The following is a 17,993-nucleotide window of genomic DNA, read 5'->3' as shown; positions in this document are numbered from 1 at the left end:
GATGATCCCAGTGCTGTGGTTCCCATCCAGCTCTTCACTGCTCCTCTGAGCAGCCACAGCAGAGCAGGATCTGCCTCCTCCAAGAGAGGGGCTGGGGTCTGAGACCTAATTTGGGGGATTTTTCCAGCATTTGGGGGATTTTTCCAGCATTCAAGGCATTCCTGCTGTGGGAAGTGTAAAGCTTGGACTTGAAGGGTGATCCCAGTGCTTCCACTCTGATCCAGCTCCCCACTGCTCCCTGAGCAGATCTGCACCCTGAGCAGCCACAGCACAGCAGGGTCTGCCTCCTGCAAGAGGGGCTGGGGTCTGAGACCTCATTTGGGGGATTTTTCCAGCATTTGGGGGATTTTTCCAGCATTTGGGGGATTTTTCCAGCATTTGGGGGATTTTTCCAGCATTCAAGGCATTCCTGCTGCTCAGCTCCTGCTCAAGCAGTGGCAGCGAGTGCAGGATTTGGGATTTGCTTTGCTCTCCTGTGCTTCTCCCCTCTGCTGGGCTTTCCATCTCTGGTGAGGAGGTTTTCTTTTTTTGCCGGTTTGTTTTTTCATGGCTTTCTCCCCTCACTGCCGGGGTGTGCTGGGAATCCCTGAGCTGCTGTTTACCCAGCCGTGGAGAGGAGACGGCGGCGGCTCTGTGGAGGTGTCCCCGTGGCCGGAGGGGCAGGGAGGGACCCGGAGATGGCATCGCCTTCCTCCTCCTCCCCCGGCCTGGGAAAGGAGCCACCTCTCGTGTCAGCACAGGCCCCTGGGAAGGCGTGCAGACCTGTGTGTCCTCTTGCACGTGGGTGTGCGAGCAAGCCTTCCTCTGCCCAGGGCTGGTGCTGCTCCCTCCCAAAGAGCTCGCGCTGTTTTCTGCTGGAGCAGCTTTTGCTCTTCCTTGTGCATCCCCATCCTCTTCCCTCCCAGCATTTCCAAGTGCATCCAGGATGGCTCCAATCTCTCTGTGCAGCTTTTATCTGTCCCTGCTCCCTCCTGCCCTCCCATGCAGGACGATGCCACCGAGTCCGTGCCAGCTCCAGTGCTTTCCGTGAATTTCATGGCATCACTCAGCAAGCAGGAGCTGCCAGCGTCCTCGGAGGGGTGACAAGGCAGGGGAGGCTTCCCAGAAGTGGGAAGCGATGAAATAATGCCTGAGCTGCTGCGTCAGCAGGATCCCAGCAGCCTTGGGATGGGAGGTTTGTCATGCTGGGAAAGCAGCGGTGAGATCACCCCCCCTCCAGCATGACGCTCATCCCGGGCTGCAGGGAGGCTTCCAAAGGGCAGGCAGGGCTGGGGAGAGTTGGATTGAGATGTGTTCAGGCTGGATTTGTGTGCACGTGGCTCGTGGGCAAGGGATCTGTGTTAGGGACACAGGGAGAGTTCCAAAGGCCAGGAAATGCTGGGGAGAGTTGGATTGAGATGTGTCCAGGCTGGATTTGTGTGCACGTGGCTCTTGGACAAGGGATCTGTGTTAGGGATCTGCTGGCATCTGTGTTAAGGACACAGGGAGAGTTGGGAATGAGATCCATCCAGGCTGGATTTGTGTGCATGTGGCTCATGGGCAAGGGTCTGTGTTAGGGATACAGGGAGAGTTCCAAAGGCCGGGAAATGCTGGGGAGAGTCAGATTGAGATGTGTCCAGGTTGGATTCGTGTGCACGTGGCTCATAGGCAAGGATCTGCTGGGATCTGTGTTAGGGGCACAGGGAGAGTTGGGAATGAGATCTATCCAGGCTGGATTTGTGTGCTCGTGGCTCATAGGCAAGGATCTGCTGGGATCTGTGTTAGAGGCACAGAGAGAGTTCCAAAGGCCAGGAAATGCTGGGGAGAGTCAGCCTGAGATGTGTCCGGGCTGGATTTGTGTGCACGTGGCTCATAGGCAAGGATCTGCTGGGATCTGTGATAGAGGAACAGAGAGAGCCAAAGGCAGGCAGTGCTGGTGAGAGTTGGATTGAGATGTGTCCAGGCTGGATTTGTGTGCACGTGGCTCGTGGGCAAGGGATCTGTGTTAGGGATCTGCTGGGATCTGTGTTAGGGGCACAGGGAGAGTTGGGAATGAGATCCATCCAGGCTGGATTTGTGTGCATGTGGCTCATGGGCAAGGGTCTGTGTTAGGGACACAGGGAGAGTTCCAAAGGCCTGGAGTGCTGGGAAAATTCAGATTGAGATGTGTCCAGGCTGGATTTGTGTGCACGTGGCTCATAGGCAAGGATCTGCTGGGATCTGTGTTAGAGGCACAGAGAGAGTTGGGAATGAGATCTATCCAGGCTGGATTTGTGTGCACGTGGCTCGTGGGCAAGGGATCTGTGCTAGTGATCTGCTGGGATCTGTGTTAGGGGCACAGGAAGAGTTGGGAATGAGATCTATCCAGGCTGGATTTGTGTGCATGTGGCTCATAGGCAAGGATCTGCTGGGATCTGTGTTAGGGGCACAGGGAGAGTTCCAAAGGCCAGGAGTGCTGGGGAGAGTCAGATTGAGATGTGTCCAGGTTGGATTTGTGTGCTCGTGGCTCTTGGGCAAGGGATCTGTGTTAGGGATCTGCTGGGATCTGTGTTAGGGACACAGGGAGAGTTCCAAAGGCCAGGAAATGCTGGGGAGAGTCAGATTGAGATGTGTCCAGGTTGGATTTGTGTGCACGAGGCTTGTGGGCAAGGGATCTGTGTTAGGGATCTGCTGGGATCTGTGTTAGAGGCATAGAGAAAGTTCCAAAGGGCAGGCAGGGCTGGGGAGAGTTGGATTGAGATGTGTCCAGGCTGGATTTGTGTGCATGTGGCTCTTGGACAAGGGATCTGTTTTAGGGATCTGCTGGGATCTGTGTTAGGGGCACAGGGAGAATTCCAAAGGCCAGGAGTGCTGGGGAGAGTCAGACTGAGATGTGTCCAGGCTGGATTTGTGTGTACATGGCTCGTGGGCAAGGTTCTGCTGGGCACAGGGAGCTGGATCACTCTGGGGGATGCATGGAGGTTTGGACACGCTGCTGGAAGTGCTGCTGGCTCTGGATGCCCCAGGAGAGCTGCTCAATCTGGGGCGCCAAAAAGTGAGCCCCACAGAGGAAAGGAAGGTGATGCCTTCAGAATGCCAACTGCTCTTCCTGCAGGAAATGTGGGAGCCTCTTCCTGATCCTGCTGTGTGGGGAATGGTCTCCTCCTGAGTTATTTTTGGGGTTCTCCAGGCCCTGGGTTCTCCTGTTGGTTCTGTCCATCTCAGTGGAGTCCTTTGGATGGCGCCCGTTGGGATGTCACATTCCTGTAGACCCCATAACTGCTGTGTGCTGGAGGATTTGCCCTCCAGCCTGGCAGCAGGAGTTCATGCTGCTGGGGAATGATTAAGTCATGAGCAGGTGGCCTCCAGCTCAGCTGTTTGCCTTTGCAGGATGAAAGCCACAGGAATGATGTTTGCTTCCAGCCCTGCCTCGAACCTTCTTATCCTGCCCTCCATTTCTGTATCCCACAGCAAGGGGGTCCTGGGGTTTCTTTCCCACGTCCCCCCCAGTTCAGCACTGCCAGCCCTGCTGTGGGAAGGGAAGTCTTGTCTTTTTTAAAAGATATTATTCTAATTTTGGTGCCCAGACGTCTGCTGGAAAAGGGAACATCTCTGTTCTTATCAGCGGAGCTTCCTTTCCCTCAGTTCTGATTTTACCACTGACGGTGCCTGGGGGGGTTCCAGGGTTTCCTCCCATCCCCTTCTCTCTCCCCTTGTTTGGCTGACCTTTGGAAGCTCCTCTGTGAGACATTTGCAGGCAAATATTGATTTGTGCTGCCCTCACAGTGCAGAATGGGGGGAGTGGTGCAGCACAGCCCCCAGCCCTGGCTGGGATGGAGCTGCTCTGCTTAATCCAGATGGACCCCAGCTCGAGCTCCCACTATTCCTGGTAAATTGGGTACAGTGGAGGGATCCTCAGAGCCAAAATCCCTGTTTGCACAAACCCCTGTGTTTGGGGTGTTGGTTTTCCAAAGCTCCACAAGAGCTTTGCTGTCTGTCTTTCCATATTTTTGCCGCACTGGGGTTGGGTGGTGATGATCCAGATGAACCCCAGCTTGAGCTCCCACTATTCCTGTGTAAACTGGGAGCAGTGGAGGAGTACTCAGAGCCAAAATCCCTGTTTGCACAAACCCCTGTGTTTGGGGTGTTGGTTTTCCAGGGCCACAAGAGCTTTGCTGTCTGTCTGTCTTTCCATAGTCCTGATTTTTGCTGTGCTGGAATTGGGCGGTGATGATCCAGATGAACCCCACCTCGAGCTCCCACTATTCCTGTGTAAATAGGAATAGGTGACGGGATGTGGAAATCCCAGTGAAGGGCTCCTCAGAGCCAAAATCCCTATTTACACAAACCCCTGTGTTTGGGACGTTGGTTTTCCAGGAGCACAAGAGCTTTGCTGTCTGTCTTTCCATAATTTTGCCGCACTGGGGTTGGGTGGTGATGATCCAGATGAATCCCAGCTCGAGCTCCCACTATTCCTGTGTAAATGGGGAGTAGTGGAGGGATCCTCAGAGCCAAAATCCCTGTTTGCACAAACCCCTGTGTTTGGGGTGTTGGTTTTCCAGGGCCACAAGAGCTTTACTGTCTGTCTGTCTTTCCATAGTCTGATTTGCTGCTGTGTGGAATTGGGTGGTGATGATCCAGATGAACCCACCTCGAGCTCCCACTATTCCTGTGTAATAGAATAGGGAGGGATGTGGAAATCCAGTGGAGGGATTTCAGAGCCAAAATCCCTTTTACCCACACCCCTGTGTTTGGGATGTTGGTTTTCCAGGAGCACAAGAGCTTTGCTGTCTGTCTTTCCATATTTTTGCCGCACTGGGTTGGGTGGTGATGATCCAGATGAATCCCAGCTCGAGCTCCCACTATTCCTGTGTAAATGGGAGAGTGGAGTGGAGGGATCCTCAGAGCCAAAATCCCTATTTACACAAACCCCTGTGTTTGGGACGTTGGTTTTCCAGGAGCACAAGAGCTTTGCTGTCTGTCTTTCCATATTTTTGCCGCACTGGAATTGGGTGGTGATGCCCAGTGCTGGAGTTGGGTGTTGATGCCCAGGGGCCAGCACGGGACCCCGCGGGCTTTTCCCTGTCCCTCCCATCAGGAATGTGGCCGCGGGGGGATGATGAAAGCCAGAAGGAAATGCTGAAGGTGGGGAATGTGCCCGCTGTGCCAGGAGCCGGCTGGCGAGGGCTCCCCGGCCGTGCCCGCACACGCTCCGGGTGATTCACCAGGAGGGCAGGGATGGGGAGCAGGAGCCCGGGAGAGCCGGGCAGCGTCGGGAGCTGTGACCTGCCTCGTTCCACCTTGTTTTTAATAGCCCGGATCAGAAGAAACGTCATCTTTGTTCTGGCTTTCCTTTCCCAAGGCTGCTGGCGCCGCGGGCAGGGTGGAGCGGGGCGCTGCCCGTGCTTGCCAGGCACAGCGGGCACGTGCGGCAGCCAGGGACGGGCCTTGCTGAGCTGGCTGTCTGTCTGTCTGTCTGTCTGTCCGCAGCTGCCTTTGCTGTGGTTTGCCAGGAGGGTGTGATGCTGTGGAGGGGGGGAAGAATGATCTCAGCTGGGCTATGGAGGGAGGCATGTGCTGCATCCCCTGCGTGTGCTGCATCCCCTGCATGTGCTGCATCCCCTGGATGCGCTGCATCCCCTGGCTAAGGGTTTTAGGAGCTGTGTTTGTTCCAGCCCTGTGCCCCCAGACAGCCCCTCTGGAAGTCCAGACAGACTCCTGCCCCATGGTGATGCTATCTCAACCCACCTGCCCCATGGTGATGCTGTCTTTGATTTATCAGCACACCCCTGATCCAAATCCTGGACTCTCCTTCCCCTCCTGCTGGTTGATTTTCAGCTGCTGCCATAACTGACTGAGATTTGCTCCTAAAGCTCCCAGAAAGGAGGAAAAAAACAGCAGAAAGGGGAAAAGCTTTGCTGAGGAAGCACGACAGGAAACCTGGCTCCTGTCCTGCAGTCACGAGTTTGTGCGTGCTCAGCACTGCTGCTGGACAGGCCCTTTACCTGCTGTGGGATCTGGGGTGCTGCTGGGCAGGGTGGGGTGGCCCTGGTGACCCTTTGGGGCAGAGATGCCCTGCAGGGCACTCCCAGCTGCTCCCATGTCTCATTTTTCCTGCTGCAGGCAATGGAGGGGCTTTGCTGGGTTAGGCTGGGGGGCACTGGCAGCACCCCCACACACCTGGGCACAGGTAGAGCCCCAGAGCAATGCTTCACCCCAGCTCAGTGCTGCGGGGTGCCAGCTCTGTCTCTGTCACAGCCATGCCCACTCCAGCGTTTCCACAGTGCCACCTGGCTGCCACCTCCCCGGGCTGGGACACGGAGCTCACGGAGCTTCTGCTGCTTTCTGCGAGCCCACAGCAGGCAGGGCATGAAGGAGCAGCCCCCAGAGGCTTTGCCCACAGCCGTGCCAGGGTGCCTCCATGCCCTGAGCGGTGCCAGGGCACGGGGCTGTGCCCGGTTCCTGCCCAGCAGCTTCCCTGGTCATATAAGGAGATGCCGGAGCCGGGAGCTGAGGCGGGAGCTGATCTCTGTCGCCTGAGCATTACTCACTGGGGAGGCACATGGAGGGGGGAGGAACAGCCCAGGACACCCAGAGCTTGCCATGACTCAGCTCCAGGCAAGGGGAGCGAAGGCATCCAAAATCTGAATCCCCCCAGCTGCCCCATGGGGGACCCTAAACCCAGGTGGGGGCAATACCCTAAACCCAGTGCTGGGGTCCCACCATTCTGAGTGGTACAAAATGCTGCCCAGGGCACCCTGTGGAACAAGGGGGGTGCCCTGCAAGGTGCAGACCCCGCTGTGGGAGGGCAGGGCCTCTCCCCTCCCCAAATTCCTGCGTGGGCAGGAGATGCGTCCTCTCCCCACCTCTTTCCTTTTCGGGCAAAGCCGCCTTGCAAGGAACTAAAAATGAGCTGTTTGTGTTTTGGGTGCTCGCGGTGGTTTCCATGGCAGGGAGGGGGGGGTGTGGGAGCTGGTGGCTGCATCCGGGGCTGGGTGGTCCCCAGAGCTTGGCAGAGTCATCCCAAAACTCAGCATTGGTTCCTGACACCCCCTTCCTGCACTATCAGGCACCTCCTTCCTGCCCTGTCAGCTTCCTGCAGTGGGGGAAGGAAACTGGGGTGATGGGGTTAAACTGGGGGGATTTGGGATCACAGGAACCCCCAGGGTGTCCTGATGCAGCAGAGGGATGTATTGATATAAACATCAATATATATATATCAATGTATAAAAAATATATATTTATATATATTGTATATATATAGATATATATTATATATAATATAATTTTATTTATATTTATACATATAAATATATAATATTTGTAATATATATTTACATGTATTTATATACACAAATATCAATACATTGATATTTGTATATATCATACATATTGATATAAATATACATTTATATAAATATATTCAAAAATTCAGCTTGGTGATCCTTGTGGGTCTTTTCCAAGTCAGGGCCATTCTGCGATTCCATCCAATTCTATTTATATGCACAAAAAGAAGTAAAAACCATATATTTACATACAATTATATATATTTTAAGAATTTCTTTCACCCAAAGCCTTCTCCAGCTGCAGCAGCTGGCAGCGCTCAGTGCATTTTATCATCCCCTCTGTGCAGGAAACACCCGGGATGCCCAAGAGCAGCTGAGCCCCCATGGTTGCAGCTGGGGTGAGGGATGTTGGAAACCAGCTCCAGCTTCCTGCCCCCTTTTCCTGCGCCACATCCCAGCTCCACCACGTCACCAGCTCCCATCTGCCTTGCACGAGGCTCTTTGCCCCTCTCAGGCTGGACCAGGGGCCCATTTATGGTGGCCTCGTGGTGGGTCATTCCTCCTGCAGCTTTAACAGAAAGCAGACCTCTTTGGGGGGAAAACTATGCCAGGATATTTTTCATCCAGGCAGGGATGGAGCTCTGGAGAATATATTGCAACAGCGCCGAGCCCCGGGGTAATTCTGTATTTTTTTTTATCACCCATTTTGTTGTCCCAAAAATGTGGGGGCTGCAGGAACCCCAGTGAACGATGCAATTATAGGATTATGAGATGATTGAATGGAAGGGACCTTAAAGATCATCTCATTCCATCCCCTCTGCCATCCAGGGTGCTCTTCCACCATCCCAGGGTGCTCCAAGCCCTGTCCAGCCTGGCCTTGGACACTTCCAGGGGTCCAGGGGCAGCCACAGCTGTGCCAGGTTTTGGAATGTTTCAGGCAATGTTTGGGTCTATCAGGTTTTGCTTGATATTGTTTTTTTGTGTGCCTGACTAGCTGGTGGTTGTTGGGTTTGGAGAACTGTAATTTACCACTCGGGGTTGTAAATATCATATAAATTTCTGTTTGCACCTGGATGAAAAACTGGAGCAGGAGTTGTGGGATGACATCTGATGCTGCATCTCCTGGTCAGTAAATCCTGAGCTGGGATTCCTGGCTCACCCACCACTAAATCCTGAGCCAGGCTGATGCTCTGCAGCTCTGCTCTGTGCCACGCTCACCTGAATTCACAACAACCCCCTCTTGTCTGAGCCCTGGGGAGACAGAAACAGCGAAAAACGCGCCTTTAATTCCACACAGCCTCCACCCAAGAGCCACTTGGAGCTGCGTGTGAGGGGCTGTGAGATGAATCCAGCCTTTGTGGGAGCCTCCCCAGCCCGTTTGCCTGTGGTTACAGGGGCGGAGGGGCCGGGCAGCACCGGCTGCTCTCGGTTTCCCCGCGCCGTTCCTGGCACCGCCGGCGGCGGAAGCGTTTCCGAACAGAACCGAAACCCCGAGTAACGCCCAACACCGCGGTGCAAACCGTTAGTAAACGGGGCTGGGCTGCACAGTGTGCAGTGCTGAGGGCAGGCAGAGCACCCAGCACGGGAAGGGTGGGGGAATTCTCAAACCTTTGGTGTCAGAGCATCTTTTGGGTTGTTTCCTCACGGTGGGGTGTTCTGATATTATTCAGAGCATCCAAGGAGGGTGATGGGGATGTGCTTGTGGTCCTCAACCCCCAGAAAGCCAAATTTTGTCCCTGTTGCTGGGTGGCACAGTGTGCCATGCTGAGGGTGGGCAGAGCACCCAGCATGGGAAGGGTGGGGGAATTCACAAACCTTTGGTGTTAGAGCATCTTTTGGGGTGTTTCCTCATGGTGGCATGTTCTTACGTTATTCAGAGCATCCAGGGAGGGTGATGGGGATGTGCTTGTGCTCCTCAACCCCCAGAAAGCCAAATTTTGTCTCTCCCCCACCCAGCCACGGGAAGGGTGGGGGAATGCACAAACCTTTGCTGTTAGAGCATCTTTTGGGGTGTTTCCTCATAGTGGGGTGTTCTGATGTTATTCAGAGCATCCAAGGAGGGTGATGGGGATGTGCTTGTGCTCCTCAACCCCCAGAAAGCCAAATTTTGTCACTGTTGCTTTCACCCCGTTGCTGGGTGGCACAGTGTGCCATGCTGAGGGCAGGCAGAGCACCCAGCCACGGGAAGGGTGGGGGAATTCACAAACCTCTGCTGTTGGAGCATCTTTTGGGGTGTTTCCTCACGGTGGGGTGTTCTGATGTTATTCAGAGCATCCAGGGAGGGTGATGGGGATGTGCTTGTGCTCCTCAACCCCCAGAAAGCCAAATTTTGTCACTCTCCCACCCAGCCACAGGAAGGGTGGGGGAATTCACAAACCTCTGCTGTCAGAGCATCTTTTGGGGTGTTTCCTCATGGTGGCATGTTCTTACGTTATTCAGAGCATCCAGGGAGGGTGATGGGGATGTGCTTGTGCTCCTCAACCCCCAGAAGGCCAAATTTTGTCACCGTTGCTGGGCTGAGTTTCCTGCAGACAAACAGGGCTGGATCCAGCCCGGGATCCTCTGGAATTGCTGTCTCCATGTCCCGGCTGCGCTTGGGCACCTCCGGCTGCTGCTGGCAGGGGACGCTGCTGACTGTCACCCATCCGGGGGGGGGTCACTGAGGATTTGTGCCTGTCCCAAACCCCCTTTGGTGAACTCAGGGGCGTTGTGGCGGTGCCTCCCCGGCAGCTGCCGCCGCCGATACCCCCTCGGCCGCGGCTCCCTCGCAGCAGCGGGGCTGGGAATGGATATTGAGGAGATGACGTTCAAGCGGGGAAGGGAAGGAGGGGGGGGGAACCACAGCGAAGTTTGGCCGCGAGAACTCCGAGGAAAGATGTTTGAGGCGGCCTGACGCTCGCTTTTCTCCCTTTACCCGCCCCCTCTTGGAGCTCCCAAATCTCCCAGTCCCAGCGGCGCTGGCTGTCCCAAAGCCCTGCCAAGCTCCGGGGACAGGACACGGCCAGAGGCGCACGCAGGAAGTTTTGGAAGTTTCTGCTCAGCCCCCATCCACCCATCCATCCATCCCCTCACCCTCCCGGCAATGCTGGGCTCCAGCAGGAGAAGGAAACTCGAAGCCAGGAGTGGGTTAAGGGGCCGGGAATAGGAAGCGATGCCTCTCTCGGAGAGTTCCTATCTGCCACCCGCTGCCTTTGTCCTCAGCCACGTCCTGGGCATCGCCGGCGTCCTGTACTGGAGGAGCCGGAGCAGGGAAGGTAGGGCAGGGAAAGGGGGGATGTTTGGGGGGGCACGGAGTGCTAAAATGGCCGGCATGACCTGGCACGGCTTGTTGTCCCTCCCCAGGAGCCGTGGCAGCGACAGGGACAGGCGTGGCTGTGGGGAGGAGGGAGGAGGACACGGCGATGGGGAGCGCTCAGTGGGCTCTGAACCCAAACGGAGCTCTGAACCCAAATGGGGAGAATTTGAGAACCTAAATTTGGCCTCACCACCCATTCTGGGCCTGTGTGGGGCTGGGGGTGACCAGGATGAGTGGGGATGAAGCTGCTTTTTGTCTGGCACAATCCCACCACACGTGGCTGGGGTTCTGCCTTCCCTTGTGCCCCGGTGGCTCTCTGTCCTGTCCGTGACTCTGTCAGCTCCCAGCACCAGCAAGAAACAACCCCGGGAGCTTCTCCCTGGACCTGGCACGGCTTCTCCGAGCAGCTGGGGCTGACCCTGCCTCAGTTTCCCAAAATAGGGCCCGCACATGACAGCTCAAGGAGGGCAAGGATTCGTTTCAGGGGTGTGCGATAGCTCCAGGCCCCAGACGGGGATTCGGTAACGCCTTCTCTCCGTCCCCGACCTCTTCTTCCCCCTGGGATTTGTTTGTTTTGATTCCTCGCTCTTTCTCTCCGGGGCCGTGCTTGTTCTCGCCGTGCCTCCGCATGGGGCCCTTTCCCCGCGTCCATGACCGATTCCCTCTTTATTCTCTCTTTTCTTTCCCTTTTTTTTTTCCATGCAAAGGGGCGGGACTGAGCAGCCGGGCAGCGCCTGCAGGATTTTCCCTGGATGCTGCTTTTTGGGATCCGCTTTTCCTTCCTCCCTCTGAGCTGCGCTGGGGGAGAGGGAGGCTGAGAGGGGATTGCACAAATGTCCTGCAGAATGCGCCCTGTCACCCACTAAACCCAGCCTTGCTGCAATTCCTCCCGCTTTATTTATCTCCGTGGCTGGGCACTGTTGTCCAGGGATGTTTTTGGGGACCTCTTAGGGGAGTTTTGGGGTTTATCTCTTCCCCATGATGATCTGCTCCTTCATTCTACTTGGAGGGATGTTCCACCCCAAATCCACCCCTTTTTGAAGAAATCTTGGAGTTGGTGTTGCAAGCAGCAAGTATATTCAAAACTTGGTTTTTTTCACTGCTTTTCCCCAGAAAAGTGAAGGTAAAGCCCAATCCTGGAAGATCCCCACCCCCAAATCCACCCTTTTTTAAAAAAAATCCTGGAGTCGGTGTTGCAAGCAGCAAATATATTCAAAACTTGGTTTTGTTCACTACTTTTCCCCAGAAAAGTGAAGGTAAAGCCCAATCCTGGAAGACCAGAATAATTTTGCAGCAGGTTTTTTTTGCTCTGTGACGCTCTGCTGAGCATCTGCCCTGCTCTCCTTTGCATCACCACATCTCAGGTGTCTCCCTCATTAAATATCTGGGTGTTGGATACTTTTCCACCGCAGGTATCTCCTGTGCATTCTTCCAGGCTGAATCAGGCTCCGTTTCCTCTCCCTGGGTGGAAGGCTCTGTAAATCCTGCCCTGTTGGCTCTGTTGTCATGATGGATTATGTCAGCTCTCAAGTTGGCAGCCAGCGTGTTTTAAATACCTTGTGCTCCTCAGCCAGCCAGATTTTTTTTTGCATATCCCCCCCCTCTCAGAAGCGCCGGGTTCAAAAAGCCCCCTGCACATTCTCATTCTTTGCTTGTTTTGAGGGGGAAGCTCTGGGTTTAAATGCTTAAAAATTTGGAAAATGTTGGCTTTTTAAGGTAACCAACCCCTCCTTTAGGCCATGGTTGGCTCATATTTAATCCTGCTTTCACATTGGGTGTGGGCTTGGAGATATCCTTGAGATCTCTGTGATATCAATTTGTGCCTCAGTGTCCCTGTTCCTTTGGGATCCCCATTTTTGGGGATGCAGGGAGCTGAGCTCTGATGGGAATTGTCTGTGCAGGGCCTTGTGGTGGTTCTGGGAGGGTTCTCTGGCACCCAGCACCTGTGGGAGCCATGGAAAGTGCCTGGGGATGCTGAGCTCCAGCAGGATGGGGAGATGGAGATTTTCTGTCTGTGGGGCAGGAGGGTTTTCCCTATTTCCCTTCACTAAGTGAGTTTAAGAGCAGAGGAAAACCCCCCAGGACTCACCTTCCCCTTGTGCAGCCGCCAATGCCCCTCAAGCCTCTGTGGGGGATTTGTGCCTCAGTGCCCCTGTTCCTTTGGGTTCCTTTGGGATCCCCATTTTTGGGGATGCAGGGAGCTGAGTTCTGATGGGAATTGTCTGTGCAGGGCCTTGTGGTGGTTCTGGGAGGGTTCTCTGGCACCCAGCACTTATGGGAGCCATCCCTGTGATGATGGGAGGTGCCTGGGGATGCTGAGCTCCAGCAGGATGGGGAGTGGGAGTTTTTCTGTCTGTGGGGCAGGATGGTTTTCCCTGTTTCCTTTCACTTGGTGAAAGGAAAACCTCCCCAGGCCCTTGAGCAGCCACCAATGCCCCTTGAGCCTCTGTGGGGGATTTGTGCCTCAGTGTCCCTGTTCCTTTGGGATCCCCCATTTTTGGGGATGCTGGGAGCTGAGCTCTGATGAGCAGTGTTGGGAGAGGAGGTGGGGAGGGAATTAAACCACGTGTGACCCCTGTTCATGGCCTGTGCTTGCTGCTGATGCTCCCTGTGAGGGACCTGAGGCTCTGCAGTCCGTTCTTCTGCCACTGCCTTGTCTTTGGAGTGGGACAGATTTTCCTTTCCTTTTCCCCAAAATCTTTCCTCTGTTCCCTCTCTCCCTGCCTGCTGAATGTCCCTGGATGGTGACAGGGTGGATTTTTGGTGGCTGAGACCAGCAAACCTCTGCTAGACCAGGGAGAGAACGAGCATGGAGTGGGGGATTGCAACAAGTTATTTGTCAGGGTGACTCTGGAAAAGATTAGCTGGGCAGAGATAAGCTTGCAATGCCTTAATATTGTTAGTAAGCAGTAACCAGCATTATTATTAGCTCAGCTGATAGCACGGGCCCCGGGGCTGGGGAGGTTTAATCTGGTGAGAGCCCGGGAACCATCAGAGGAGGTGAATCAGGGCAAAAAAAACCCAGGAAAACCTCCAGTTTCTGCAGGACATGGGAACAGGGATTTCATGGAGCCGCCTTTGGGCTGTGGGCACTGCTGGGATGCAGCGTTGGAGTGACAGTGGGACCCGGTGACACCCATGGTGACACCCATGGTGACACCCACGGTGACATCCATCCCTCCTCTGTCCCGTGCGATGCTCGGGGGCAGCAGCGCGGCTCCTCTCGCCCTCCAGGCCGGCAGAAGGGCTGCAGGGCGATTATATTTAGAAGAAGAGGAAGAGAGGCGCTGATAAGGCGGCCCCCGTTATCTCCCCGCGTGCCGAGCTCCGGGACCGGGACATGATTTGGGCACAAGCCTCGGGCTGGCGGACGAGAACAGCCGGGCATTGTCCCTCCCGTCCCTGGTGCAATTAGCTGGAAAACAAGAGGAGGAAAAACAAGCCAGGAGCGGGACCGGAGGAAAAATAAGCCAAGAGCGGGGCCAGCAGGCAGGGCAGTACCCGGCTCTGCGGGACCAGCCCGCTCCCGCATCCCGCTCCCGCATCCCCATCCCGCATCCCCGTCCCGCATCCCCATCCCGCTCCCGCATCCCGCTCCCGTTTTCCCGTCCCGCATCCCGATCCCGGTCCCGCATCCCGCTCCCGCATCCCCGTCCCGCATCCCGCTCCCGCATCCCGCTCCCGCATCCCGATCCCGCATCCCCATCCCGCATCCCGGTCCCGCTCCCGTTTTCCCGTCCCGCGTCCCGGTCCCGCATCCCGGTCCCGCATCCCCATCCCGCATCCCGATCCCGGTCCCGCATCCCGCTCCCCGCTCCTGCATCCCGGTCCCGGCTGCGGGAGCCGCTCCGCGCTCGGCATCGCTTCATCCCCACGAACCGGAGGGAGCAGCAGCTCTGCCCTTCGCTGCCCGGAGCGCTCCGAGCTGCCCTGCCGGGGTTCGGGAGGGTTCTGCGGAGCCAGGAGCGGAGCGAAGTCGGTCGGCGGCGATGGCGCGGAGGAGGAACGGGCGCTGCCCGCTCCGCCGGGGGCACCGGGGGTAGGAAGTGGCTCGGTGGGAGGAGCTGTGGCCCTGAACTCATCCGTCCGCACCCGCCGGGGTCGGGCTCGGCCAGCGGGAGGTGCCGGCTGAGGACCCGTGCCCGGTGCTGCGGTTTGAATCGCCATCCCGGGCCGGGACCATGGAGAGGCGGCTCCTGGCCGGGGAGAAGCGGCGGCTCAGCGCCTGCCTGGTGTGCCGGATGTGCTGCATCGGTCAGTACCCCCTCGCTGCGTGCCCGGGGACACGGGCTGCACCCATCCCCACGGGCTGCATCCATCCCCACGGGCTGCATCCATCCCCACGGGCTGCACCCATCCCACGGGCTGCATCCATCCCACGGGCTGCATCCATCCCCACGGGTTTTATCCATCCCACGGGCTGCATCCATCCCCACGGGTTTTATCCATCCCACGGGCTGCATCCATCCCCACGGGCTGCATCCATCCCCACGGGCTGCATCCATCCCCATAGGCTCCATCCGTCCCCATGGTCTTCATCCATCCCCACGGGCTCCATCCATCCCCACGGGCTGCATCCAACCCCGGTGGGCACTGGAGTGGGGAAGGGATGCGATACTGTGGATCTGGAGGGGTCTGGTGCAGGAAAATCCCTAAAACCAAAAGTGGGGGTAACACAGCTTCCCCTGGCCTCCATCCATCCCCAGTGGGCACTGGAGTGGGGAAGGGATGCGATACTGTGGATCTGGAGGGGTCTGGTGCAGGAAAATCCCTAAAACCAAAAGTGGGGGTAACACAGCTTCCCCTGGCCTCCATCCATCCCCAGTGGGCACTGGAGTGGGGAAGGGATGTGATATTGCTGCTTTGGAGGGGTCTGGTGCAGGAAAATCCCTAAAACCAAAAGTAAGAGTGACACAGCTTCCCCTGCCCACTCCATCAATCCCCAGTGGGCACTGGAATGGGGAAGGGATGTGATACTGTGGATCTGGAGGGGTCTGGTGCAGGAAAATCCCTAAAAACAGAAGTGGGGGTGACACAGCTTCCCATGCCTGGGGTTATGGGCTTCATCCATGCCCACCAGGCACTGGAGTTGGGAAGGGATGAGATACTGTGGATCTGGAGGGGTCTGGTGAAGGAAAATCCCTAAAAACAAAAATGGGGTGACACAACTTCTCTGGAGTTGGGAAGGGACGTGACACCGCGGGTCTGGAGGAGTCTGGTGAAGGAAAATCCCCAAAAACAAAAGTGGAGTGACACAGCTTCCTTGGAGTTGGGAAGGGATGTGATATTGCTGCTTTGGAGGGGTCTGGTGCGGGAAAATCCCTAAAACCAAAAGTGGAAGTGACACAGCTTCCTAGGCTGGCACCGGCAGCCCCGATGCTCCTGCAGCCGTGCCAAGGCTGGAGCCCGGCGGGGTGGGAAGGGAGGGTGGATGTGGCTCAGCCCACGGGTGGATTTTGGCTCCTGGTTCCGTGCAGTGCCCTGGGGACGGAGGGGGACACAGGGAGGGGACGCCTGTGTCACCCTGTGCCACGTGTTTGGGGGAAGGCACGGGGTGGGTGAGGAAGAGGAAGAGGAAGCACCGTTGGGTGGTGCTTTGCAGTCTGCGTGGATGGAGGCGTGGGGAGGTTTCCCCAGGATTTCTGGGGCTGTGCAGGGACCCCCAGTGATCCCCCCCAATCCCAGGAGGGGGTTCTGGGGCTGTCCTGGGGAGCTTGGCCTGGGAAATGTTGGTTTTGTTTTCCTTTTTCTCCATTTTTGACTTAAAACCAAAGCAAGGGGTGCTGCTGCCTGGTAGACCCTGATGTCAGAGATGTGTTTTGGGTGAGCAAGGCTCATCCTTTCCTGAAATATCCATGGGATCTTCTGGTCTGGACATGCAGTGCTCAGGGTTGTGTGCTGTGGGTTGGTGCTGGGGATCTCTTTTTGCTCCATGATTATTGTGCTCCATGGTTTTTGTTGAATCCTGCTGGACACAGCGCTGCCCTGAGCCCCCTTCACTGCCTGGGGAGCTGAGTGGGACCCCCCTGCCCTGTGGGACCATCTCATTTAGCCTGTTTGTCTATGTTTTTCCTCTGGTATTGTTTTTTCATGGAGCAAAAAGTCTCTCTAGAGCTCCCCCATCGCTGTTGGCATCACCACAAATGTGCCATTCTGTCCCCCTGGCACCCCTGGGGGTGGCACCCACATTGTCACCCTGTCCTGGCAGCACTCAGAGCTCCCAGTGCCCGGCCAGGGCTGAGCTGTGGGACAGAAATAAACATTAAATCCTGGCAATCCAATGAACCAAAAATACAGGGGCAGAATAAGCTGTTAATTGCACGCCGGGCCAGGACCTGTGATGGGACATCTGGGGGTTTATGTAACACCCTAAAACCTTCCAAGAGTGGGCAGGGGAAGGGGGGGACACCTTCCTAAAATCGGGCAGACCCCCCTGTGCTGCCTCTGGAGGAGGTGAGGAGTCACAGAGAGGGTGAATTCTGGTTGTACCCATCCCAGCTGCTTTCCTTGAGCATCCTTATTCTCAGCAGAGAAAAATAAAAGGTGTATTTGGTTCTGGCTGTCATTTCCCTGCCCTGGGGGCGTTCTGGAGCCTCCTGAACGGCCCCATCCCGCAGCATGCCCTGAATAAGCTGCCTCTGTTCCCCGTGCCCTGCGCTGGCACCGCCGGCGATGCCTCTGTCTCTTCCCCTCATTTCAAAACCGTTTGAGTTTCTGCATGAGAACCACTGACCAAGAGCTGCCTTTGTCTCCTTTTGACAGATGAACGGGACAGAGTCCAAAAGAAAACCTTCACTAAATGGGTCAATAAACACTTGATGAAGGTAAGAGTCGCGGATTTTGTTGTAAAGTCACTGAAATTACCATCCCTCTGCCTGCTGCAGCTCAGGACTGGCACATAAATGACTTTTTAAGGGTTTTAAAGTTTTTTTTTAATGCCAGCACTGTTTGTTTTGAGTGTTCATGTGAGTCAGAGCAGAGCAGGATGTGCTGGAAATGTGCTGGAGCCTTTGGAGGGCACTGTAGCATCACCACAGATCCTTTTATTGCCTGGGCACCTGATCCTTGATTAGCATGAGATTTGTGCATCCTGGGGGAAAGGGTGGGATCCTGAATCCCCCTTTCATCCCCTAGCCAGGAAAAAAGGTCATTTTTGTCCTTTGAAGGATGCTCCAGGTCCAAAGTTTGTTAAGCAGAATTAACGTGGCACCACAAGGTGCTTCCTGCCTTCTTAGTTAATGCTGGGTGGGTTTTAATTAATTCTCCATTTACCAAAAAAAGAAGAAAAAAGGAAGAAAAAAGGAAGAAAAAAATATGGTTTGAGCACTAGGTGTCCCAGCTGTGTTTTCCTGCCAGCTTTGCAAAGCTCTGTGCCAAGCTTTGGGCTGCTTCCTAAACCTTGCAGAGGAGGGGAAAACAGAGAAAAATGGGAAAACAGAGAAAAATCTTGAGGC

The 17,993-nt window shown here is 55.7% G+C and overlaps 1 protein-coding gene and 1 long non-coding RNA gene across 7 annotated transcripts in view; one reads left to right on the top strand and one right to left on the bottom strand.

Moving 5' to 3' along the window:
• Window positions 1-17,993, top strand: part of MACF1 (microtubule actin crosslinking factor 1) — a 155,106-nt gene that overhangs the window by 21,029 nt on the left and 116,084 nt on the right. For 5 of the 6 annotated variants that reach the window (XM_064731792.1, XM_064731793.1, XM_064731784.1 and 2 more), the window contains one exon: window positions 17,302-17,363. In XM_064731792.1, the coding sequence (XP_064587862.1) occupies window positions 17,302-17,363 (62 nt within the window). Of the gene's footprint in view, window positions 1-10,380; window positions 10,499-17,301; window positions 17,364-17,993 lie in introns of those variants that run through there. The other variant, XM_064731785.1, reaches the window with a different exon arrangement.
• On the bottom strand, window positions 11,727-14,619 carry LOC135457311 (uncharacterized). The gene is made up of 2 exons (XR_010442693.1): window positions 14,419-14,619; window positions 11,727-13,954 (listed from the first exon to the last, which is right to left on the bottom strand). It is a non-coding gene; the product is annotated as an uncharacterized LOC135457311 (long non-coding RNA).

Source organism: Zonotrichia leucophrys, chromosome 23, assembly GCF_028769735.1.
Source record: "Zonotrichia leucophrys gambelii isolate GWCS_2022_RI chromosome 23, RI_Zleu_2.0, whole genome shotgun sequence".
Lineage (NCBI taxonomy): Eukaryota > Metazoa > Chordata > Aves > Passeriformes > Passerellidae > Zonotrichia > Zonotrichia leucophrys.
This window is presented reverse-complemented; position numbering and strand designations above follow the sequence as displayed.